The sequence below is a fragment of the Parus major genome, chromosome 27 (assembly GCF_001522545.3).
Source record: "Parus major isolate Abel chromosome 27, Parus_major1.1, whole genome shotgun sequence".
In the NCBI taxonomy this organism is placed as follows: domain Eukaryota; kingdom Metazoa; phylum Chordata; class Aves; order Passeriformes; family Paridae; genus Parus; species Parus major.
This window is the reverse complement of record NC_031796.1, coordinates 808,659-818,577: the sequence shown is the minus strand read 5'-3', so window position 1 is coordinate 818,577 and position 9,919 is coordinate 808,659. Positions and strand designations below refer to the sequence as shown.

Sequence of the window (9,919 nt, the reverse complement as noted above, 5' to 3'; positions counted from 1 at the left end):
GGAAATGGGTGGAAATGGAGGGAAATGGATGGAAATGGATGGAAATGGAGGGAAATAGAGGGAAATGGAGGGAAATGGGTGGAAATGGATGGAAATGGGTGGAAATGGAGGGAAATGGGTGGAAATTGAGGGAAATGGAAGGAAATGGGTGGAAATGGGTGGAAATTGAGGGAAATGGGTGGAAATGGATGGAAATGGAGGGAAATAGAGGGAAATGGATGGAAATGGGTGGAAATGGATGGAAATGGGTGGAAATGGGTGGAAATGGAGGGAAATGGATGGAAATGGAGGGAAATAGAGGGAAATGGAGGGAAATGGGTGGAAATGGAGGGAAATGGGTGGAAATGGAGGGAAATGTGTGGAAATGGAAGGAAATGGGTGGAAATGGAGGGAAATGGGTAGAAACGGAGGGAAATGGGTGGAAATGGGTGGAAATGAGTAGAACGGTGAGTTTGGCTGTTGTCTATTTGGTCCTGAAGGTGAGCATTGAGCTCAGTGCCTTGTGGGGGAAGCGAGAGTGGTAATTTATGGAATCACAGAATATTTTGTGTTTTAAGAGCCCCTAAGGCTCATCCAGTTCCATGTGCAGGGACCCAGGTTGCTCCAATCCCCATCCAGCTTGGCCTTGAACACTTTCAGGGATGGAGAATATATTTAATTCATATTTAATCCACAAAACTTGCCACTGGTGGGGTGGTTTTTTTTTTCCCCTCCCCATCAGCTGACGTCCTTGTTGGGTTCTTCTGCTTCCCCCTGCAGTTCCTCGCTCGCTGGGCATGAACGTGTCGGTGACAGTCGAGGGAACCATGGCAATGCACAAACTTCCAATTGCTCCACTGATCATGGGCTCCCACCCCGTGGACAGCAAAGGGTAAGGGCAGGGCATGAGGCCAGCACTCAGCTGGGGGATTGTCACAGCGTGATGGGAATCCCACACGTTTTTTTAGGCTAAAAAACCCCAGTTTCAGGGCTGGCAGGTGCTTCTGAGCAGTGCCTGCATTTTTAAGGTGTGACAGTGTGTACTGGAGCAAACATAAATGTTGTGTCAGGTGACAGCAGAAGGCCTGCAGCTCACAGGACCTTTTGTACCCCTGATTTTCCAGAACTCCATCTTTCTCCTCGATCACCAGCGCCAACAGCGTGGACTTGCCCGCTTGTTTCTTCCTGAAGTTCCCACGTCCCATTCCAGTGTCTCGAGCTTTCATCCAGAAGCTCCAGAGCTGCACAGGTGGGTTGCAGACCTGTCAGACACATCTCTAGGGTTTTCTTGATGTTCCCTGGTTTCTGTCAGTAAATACTGGTGGTTTTTAACACGCGCCAGGGGAGTTACTCGGGGTTTTCAGTAAAACCTGGACAAGTTTTCCCACCCAGGAAAAGCCTGGCTCCCAGGTGCCATCATTCCAGGCTGTCTTGTCCCCTCAGGTATCCCACTGTTGGACACACCACCCACCTTTGTGCCCCTCTACGAGCTGATCACGCAGTTTGAGCTGTCCAAGGAGGCCGATCCCCTGCCCCTGAACCACAACATGCGCTTCTACGCCGTAAGTGTGCGCTCCCAGCCCGCCTGGGACACCTCCCCAGCAGCATCCCGGGGGTTTCAGGTGTCCTCCAAGTGGGATAAACAAAATGTATTAATTCACAGACAAAACTTGTTCTTCAAGCATTAGGATTCAGGTGTGGGTTCCCAGAGAAGCTGTGGCTGCTCCAATCCCTGGCAGTGTCCAGTGCCAGGTTGGACAGGGCTTGGAGCAGTCTGGGAGAGTTGGAAGTGTCCCAGTCTGTGGTGCTGGATGGGATTTAAGGTCCTCCCAGCCCAAACCAATCCATGATTCTGTGATGGTACTGAGGAAAACTAGGTGTTGAAGGATGTTTTGCTTCTGGAGTGCAGCTGCAGGGAGGAGAGCAGAGGGGCTGAGCCTCCCCAGCATCCATCCCTTCCTTCTCTCCAGTGCTGAATGAATTGCAGCATTTTGGGAGAAATCCTTAAATCTGTGGATGAGTGTTGACTCCAGAGGATTCTCTCCCCAGAAAGGAGAGAATCTCCTTTCTGTGCAAGTGTGAAACTGCTTTAGTGGGAGCAGTGAATGCTGTTGGGCAGTACTGCTTCTGAGGAGCTAGAAGTAAAAAATCACCTTTTCCTTGTTCAGAGTGGAAGGAAAATGCTGTCAGAGTTTGTCCCTGTCAGCCAGAAAGGTGATGTGGTGTCAGGGCATGCCTGTTATCCCCTGGTACCCAGCTGGGCTAAAGCAGGGATTGTTTGTCAGGCCCTTCCAGGACAGCAGCACTGTTACTTCCTGAACAAAGACGCTCCTCTCCCAGATGGACGGAGCCTCCAGGGAACTCTGATCAGCAAAATCGCCTTCCAGCACCCCGGCAGGGTGCCCCTCATCCTCAACTTGATCCGGCACCAGGTGGCCTACAACACCCTCATCGGCAGCTGTGTCAAGAGGACAGTCCTGAAGGAAGGTGGGTGCCGCCTCCAGAGGAATGTGAAGTGGGAATGATGAGCTCTGGGGAGTTTTCCTCGTAAGAAATGAGGCCTCTGCTGCTTCCCGTGTTCCTTTGCCGTCTCTGTGGGTGTTTTGAGGCTCTGGTTCATCTCCACTGCTCCCTCAGTTAACAGTTCCCGTGTCTTTCAGATTCTCCTGGGATCCTGCAGTTTGAAGTTTGTCCTCTCTCTGACTCCTGTTTCAGTGTATCCTTCCAGCACCCCGTGAACGACTCCCTGGTGTGTGGTAAGTGGGCTCAGGGGCAGCAGCAGCAGCAGCAGCAGCAGCAGCAGCGTTTTTGGGAGGGCTGGCAGGGTGTCCCGGCCCTGTGTGCAGGATTTTGATGTCTCCCTGCTCTCCTGCAGTGGTGATGGACGTGCAGGACTCCAGCCATGTCAACTGTAAGCTGTACAAAGGGCTGTCCGATGCCCTCATCTGCACAGATGATTTCATTGCCAAGGTTGTCCAGAGGTAAGCTGGGATTTTGTGCCACCTCACGCTCCCAATCACACAGATGAGCTCTGCTCCATCTCGTGTTTATCCAGCAGCTCTGCAGCTGTTCTGTGCTTGTTTAAGAGAAGAACTCAGAGCCATGCTGAAAATTTAATGCCAAATGTTGAAGTAGAGCTGCTTATTTTTAAATTTGTTGTTTGCACATGACTTTTATCCGGGTTCCCTCGCCTCTGTCACATCCAGAACAGAGCAGGACATTCACAGGGCACAACTCTCCTGTCACCTTTTGAGTGGCAACCACTGGTTTTGCTTTCAGCACGTTACAGACTTGTTATCCCTGAGGAGAACGTGGTGTTATCACTGATTTTTGGGCTCAAAAACCTGCCCATGGTGGAGGGGTGGAACTGGATGGGCTTTAAGCTTTTTCAATCCCATCCTGGGATCTTTATAAGGTTGCAGGAAATCCGGTTTGCCAAGTTTAGCTAAAGGTGTTTTCTGCCAGAACTGGAGTAACAACCCAGATTCCTTCATGAGGACAGGACAAGGGGGAATGGCTTTAAACTGGAACAGTAGTTCTGGATGGGATATTGGGAGCAAATCCCCCCTTGTGAGGGTGGGGAAGCCCTGGCACAGGTGCCCAGAGCAGCTGTGGCTGCCCCTGGATCCCTGGCAGTGTCCCAGGCCAGGCTGGACAGGGCTTGGAGAGCCTGGGAGTGTGGGAGGTGTCCCTGCCATGGCAGAGAGTGGGACTGGATGGGCTTTAGGGCCCCTTCCAAAGCATTCCATGATTCTGCCATTGCATCCTGTCATTTTTAACTGCCAGATAATGACCTGTCAGCTATCAGTTATTAGAGATAATTGATTAATTCTCTCTCTCTGCGATTACAAGTGCGAGGTGTCTCGTGGCCGGATGGGAGCGGTGGGATAAGCGTGGATCCAAGCAGAACAGCAGGACACAAAACCTGGAGCTGCTGCTCTCCCTCGAGTTCTGGGGGTGTGGAACCTCCCTGGTGACCTTTGCTGACCCCGTGCTGTTCTTGCAGGTGCATGTCCATCCCTGTCACCATGAGAGCCATCCGTAGGAAAGCAGAAACCATCCAAGCCGACACGCCAGCCCTGTCCCTCATTGCAGAGACAGTCGAAGACATGGTGAAGAAAAACCTGCCCCCGGCCAGCAGCCCAGGGTATGGCATGACCACAGGCAGCAACCCAATGAGTGGGACCACCACCCCAACCAACACTTTTCCTGGGGGGCCCATCACTACTTTGTTTAACATGAGCATAAGCATGAAAGAGAGGCATGACTCGGTGGGCCATGGGGAGGACTTCAGCAAAGTGTCTCAGAACCCTATTCTCACTAGTTTGTTGCAGATCACAGGGAATGTGGGGTCTACCATTGGCTCAAGTCCAACCCCCCCCCACCACACACCACCACCAGTATCCTCACCAGCCAGCAACACCAAGAACCACCCCATGCTCATGAACCTTCTTAAGGAGAATCCCCCTCAGGATTTCTCCACTCTGTATGGGAGCAGCCCTCTGGAAAGGCAGAACTCTTCCTCTGGCTCCCCCAGAATGGAAATGGGCCCCGGGGGGAATAAGCAAAAGAAAAAAAAATCCCGCATGCCAGCCGACAAGCCCAAGCACCAGACTGAGGATGATTTCCAGAGGGAGCTCTTTTCCATGGATGTTGACTCCCAGAACCCCATTTTTGATGTCAACATGACTGCAGACACTCTGGACACCCCTCATATTACTCCAGCACCCAGCCAGTGCAGCACTCCTCCCACCACCTACCCCCAGGCGCTCCCCCACGCCCAGCCCAGTATCCAGAGGATGGTTCGCCTGTCCAGCTCGGACAGCATCGGGGCCGATGTCACCGACATCCTCTCGGATATAGCGGAGGAGGCTTCCAAGCTGCCCACCAGTACCGAGGACTGCCCACCCATTGGGACTCCAGTCAGAGACTCTTCTAGTTCAGGACATTCACAAAGTGCCCTCTTTGACCCCGATGTTTTTCAGACCAACAGCGGTGAGAACCCCTACACAGACCCCGCTGACCTGATCGCGGATGCCGCTGTGAGCCCCAACAGCGACTCCTCCAACCATTTTTTTCCAGACGGGGTAGATTTCAACCCTGACTTGCTGAACAGTCAGAGCCAGAGTGGTTTTGGGGAGGAATACTTCGATGAGAGCAGTCAGAGCGGGGACACCGATGATTTCAAGGGCTATGCCCCCCAGGCTCTAACTAATTTGGGGGTGCAAGTCTTGGGGGCTGACGGGGGGGAAAATAAATTTAAGGGGAGCGCTCCATCCGATACGGTGGATTTTAGTATTATTGCAGCTGCCAGCAAAGCACTGGGGTCCTCTGACATCATGGAGCACCACAGTGGGGGTCAGAGCCCTTTGCTGAACACGGGGGATTTAGGAAAAGAGAAGTCTCAGAAACGGGTAAAGGAAGGCAATGGGTCTGGGAGCGCCATGGCAGGTGCCGGGATGGACGGGAAGCCAGGGAAGCGCAGCCGGACGCCATCCAGCGATGGCAAAAGCAAAGAGAAACTTCCAAAGCGGAAGAAGCAGGAGACGGATGGGAAATCTCCGTCCCACAGTTCATCCAACAGGCCCTTCACGCCACCAGCAAGCACAGGTGGGTCCAAATCTCCGGGGAGTTCTGGCAGATCCCAGACTCCTCCCGGGGTAGCTACTCCTCCTATTCCAAAAATCACCATTCAGATCCCAAAAGGAACGGTGACTGTTGGCAAACCGTCTTCGCACGGCCAGTACACGAGTAGTGGTTCTGTCACCTCCTCCAGCAGCAAAAGCCATCACAGCCATTCTTCCTCCTCCTCCTCTTCTTCCTCCTCTTCAACCTCAGGCAAAATTAAAAGCAAATCAGAAGGGTCTTCTGGCTCAAAGATGAGCAGCAGCCTGTACTCCAGCCAAGGCGGCTCCGGTTCGGGTCAGTCCAAGGGCTCGGCCCAGTCTGTGGGAAAGCCGGGATCCTCCCCCATCACCAAGCACGGCCTCAGCACCGGCTCCGGCAGCACCAAGATGAAACCTCAAGGAAAGCCATCGTCCCTCATGAACCCTTCCATGAGCAAACCAAACATCTCCCCGTCCCACTCCAGGCCCTCGGGGGGTTCTGACAAACTCGCCTCTCCCATGAAGCCTGTCCCAGGCACTCCCCCATCGTCTAAAGCGAAGTCGCCCATCAGTTCAGGTTCTGGTGGGTCCCACATGTCTGGGACTGGATCGAGCTCGAGCATGAAATCGTCTTCAGGAATGGGATCCTCCGGGTCTATGTCACAGAAACCGCCTCCCTCGTCCAATTCCTCCACGGCATCTTCATCTTCCTTTTCGTCCAGCGGGTCTTCCATGTCTTCATCCCAGAACCAGCACGGGAGCTCCAAAGGGAAGTCCCCGAGCAGAAACAAGAAGCCATCTCTGACGGCAGTCATCGACAAGCTGAAGCACGGGGTGGTGACGAGCGGGCCTGGCGGAGACGACCCCATGGATGGACAGATGGGGCCGAGTTCCAATTCCTCAAGCCATACGATGTCCTCCAAACACAACATGTCTGGAGGGGAGTTCCAGGGAAAGCGGGAGAAGAGCGACAAGGAGAAATCCAAGGTCTCTGTTTCGGGAGGATCCGTTGACTCTTCCAAGAAGAACTCGGATTCCAAAAACGTTGGAAGCACTGGAGTGGCCAAAATTATCATCAGCAAACACGATGGTGGTTCCCCCAGCATTAAAGCCAAAGTAACTCTGCAGAAACCCGGGGAGGGGGGCGGGGACGGGCTGAGGCCTCAGATGGCTTCTTCCAAAAGCTACGGCTCCCCCCTGATCAGCGGCTCCACCCCCAAACACGAGCGCTGCTCGCCCAGCCACAGCAAATCCCCGGCCTACACCCCCCAGAACATCGACAGCGAGAGCGAGTCGGGCTCTTCCATCGCCGAGAAATCCTACCAGAACAGCCCCAGCTCCGACGACGGCATCCGGCCCCTGCCCGAGTACAGCGCCGAGAAACACAAGAAGCACAAAAAGGAGAAGAAAAAGGTGAAGGACAAAGACAGGGACAGAGAGCGGGACCGGGATAAGGACAGGGACAAGAAGAAATCCCACAGCATGAAGCCCGAGAGCTGGTCCAAGTCCCCGATCTCGGCGGATCAGTCTCTGTCCATGGCCAGCAACGCGATCCTCGCGGCTGAGCGGCCTTCCCGGGCCAGCCCCGAGTTCCTGATCGGGGAGGAGGATGATGATCTCATGGATGTTGCTCTAATTGGTAATTAATTCTCCCTGCTGAGCTGTCTGCAGGTCCTGGAGGGAAGGAAGGAAGGATTCGTCCCAAACCTGCCACGCGGATCTTGACGGGGCGTGTTTGGAGAGGGGGGAAAAATAAGTATTTCCAAGGTATTTCCAAGATTTTCAGACCACCAAGGTCTGTGCAGAAGGATGTGAGTGCCAGCAGCCAGGCTGTGGCCTTCATCCTGCGGGCACTTCCACTCTTCCTCAATTTCTGAGTATTATCATCCCTGTGGGAATTAACGGGGATGAAGCCGAGTGTGGGAATGTGAGAGCAGCTCCCAAACGGGGCAAACAGACATAGGCTGGTCTGGGACATCCCAGTCCCTCTGCCCTCTTCCCATTCAGGATAAGCTCCTTTTGGATGTAGGAAGTTTTAAAGGAATTATTTTAGGAAACGTTTTAGGGCTGGGTTTTAATTCTTTGGGAGAAGGAAAACCACGGAGTTTTTAATTTATTTTATTCCCACGGCATTCCTTCATTCAATGCCCAGCCCAGCACGGTGCCTCTGGCACGAGCTGGGCGCTGGTTCCTCGTGGAAATCAGGATTTGATCTCGGCTCACAGCTCTGTGGGATTGCTGCTGCCTTGCCTTTGCCTCCCCGTTTTATTTTACCTATTTATTCACCTCCATCTGGGAACATCTGCTCCTTGTTTTCCCCCAGTTTGGGTAGAGCCCATGGGTTTGGGCAGCTCTGCAGCTTTGGTGCCATTCCAGCAAATCCCAGTGGAAAAGGGACTCCTGTCTGCACCGACGAGCTTCCCTGGAATCTCCTCGTGCTGCTGAGCTGGGAATTGTGGTCACACACCAGGGCACTTCCCTGGGAAGGATTGTCGGGCTGAGGAAGCCGTGTCCTGCTTGGAAAACAGTCCCAGAGTGGCTCAGCCGGGATCAGAGCTGCAGCACAAGTGTGGATTTCCTTAAAAGATGGATTTTCCCCTTTTGGCTGGAATTAGGAGCATGACTCAGGCATCCTCTCCAGGCCGATCTTGTGGTCCCTGAAAGGAAAAGAGACTCAGGAGAGTGTTTTATTTTTAAAAGCAGTTTCATCTGATTCACTGAAGAGGAATGTGGGAAATCAGGAGCTCTGCAAACACATCTCCTTTGGAATTATGTACTGAGCAGGATCCTGCTCCCGCTGGATTTTGCTGTCGGTGCTGGAGGCCAGGATTTCCCCGTGGGAATGAGGTTGTGCTTCACCTTTGGGGATGAAAAGATGTCCAGGATTTGAGTTTCTTTTAAACCACTGAAATTTCCCATCCTGGGCTGACCCCAGGGATATCCCAGGAAAGCTCTTTGGTTTCCAGCTTTTTGGAAAGTCTTTTTAGTAGGTTGGCAACTGTTCCCATTAATTGTAGGGATTTTTCACCCCTTCCTCCAGTTTAATCCCAGGGCTCCTGCAGAGCGTGGGAGCCTGAATTTCTCCCAGCTCTGGAGAACTTCCCCTCCTTGTATTTTCCAGTATTTATCCCTTGCTCCTGGTGTCCTGCACGCCACAACCTCCCCCTCACCAGAGCTTGAAACGATAGGAAAACGGGAGCTAAATCCAAACCTGGAGCAAAGGCCGGCAGCTGACGCGGTGTCGGGGTCGTGCAGCCGTGGGGTGCTGCAAGGAGGGTGCCAGGAATCCCAGAGGAATTCAGCTGGAGACCCTGCTGCAGTGGTTCCGTTGGGAATGGTGCCAGCTCAGCCTCTGGAGGCCTGCCTGCTCCTCTTTCCTGCTTTTATTTAATCCGCTTTTTTGACGGAAACCCCTTCGATCCGTTCCGAGTTGTGCCGAGGGCACAGCCAGCCTTCCAAAGGAAGCACTTTTCAAGTGGAATCCAGGCTGGGAATCCCCCAGGATGGCTCCCTGCACTTGTCCTTAGCCAGAGCCGTGTTTTCCTGCTGTGCAGCATGCTAAAAGTTGGGAGAATCCCCGTTCAGCAGCAAAATCGACACAAAAACCTGTTTTAAAGGAACAAGCTGCACTCATTTCCTCTCCCCTCGCCCAGACCAAAGCTCAGTATCCAAAATTCCCCCTGTGGAAGGCGGGAACAGAGGGAACAACGTCTCCTCCGGCCACTGCGGGAGGCACGAGTCCCCAATTTAAAGCTTTTCACCCCATTTTGGTGCCCTGTCCCCTTCCAATGACGTCAGTCCTGGGAGAGCTGAGGTGTGGCCACACAGAGGCTTTGGGGTGTCAGTGCTCGGGCTCTGAGAAATGGTTTATTTTTGGAATATTTTTGCTTATTCTCAATTATTTTACATCTTTCAGTATTCAGAAAGATAAAATAAAGTGAAAGATTAAATATAAGCCAAACCTTTTAATCTCAGGCGGTGAAGCGAACGCGGAGATTAAAAGAAAGTGGTTCTTTTCCTCGATTATCATGATGTACATAAAATCCCTGGCTGGAAAAATCGCTGGAATTGTAAATATCCCGGCTCCCGCGGCAGTTTTTTTGGGCGGAAAGTGGAATTTCGACTTTTTTGGAGATATCGCAGAGAACATGTTTATTTACATGCAAATAAACCCCTTTGGTACAAAGCGCTGTCGGCTCCGTGCTGGGGGGGGAGGGTCACAAGGGCATCCCTGCCACGCTTGATTTTCCCGCGAGAATGACATCATCATGACGTCACTCCCGCGCCGGGCGCTGATTGGTTGAACTCGCCGCTCCCGGAAGAGAGCGGCGGGG

The 9,919-nt window shown here is 52.9% G+C and overlaps 1 protein-coding gene across 1 annotated transcript in view; it reads left to right on the top strand.

The window, feature by feature from the left end:
• Positions 1 to 9,771, top strand: part of MED1 (mediator complex subunit 1) — a 17,467-nt gene extending 7,696 nt beyond the window's left edge. Inside the window, exons 11-17 of the mRNA XM_015651401.2 lie at positions 760 to 871; positions 1,104 to 1,228; positions 1,423 to 1,541; positions 2,265 to 2,466; positions 2,640 to 2,735; positions 2,855 to 2,960; positions 3,986 to 9,771. Of these exons, the coding sequence (XP_015506887.1) occupies positions 760 to 871; positions 1,104 to 1,228; positions 1,423 to 1,541; positions 2,265 to 2,466; positions 2,640 to 2,735; positions 2,855 to 2,960; positions 3,986 to 7,232 (4,007 nt within the window). The 3' untranslated portion in view covers positions 7,233 to 9,771. The remainder of the gene's footprint in view (positions 1 to 759; positions 872 to 1,103; positions 1,229 to 1,422; positions 1,542 to 2,264; positions 2,467 to 2,639; positions 2,736 to 2,854; positions 2,961 to 3,985) is intronic.
• The last annotated feature ends 148 nt before the right edge of the window (positions 9,772 to 9,919 follow it).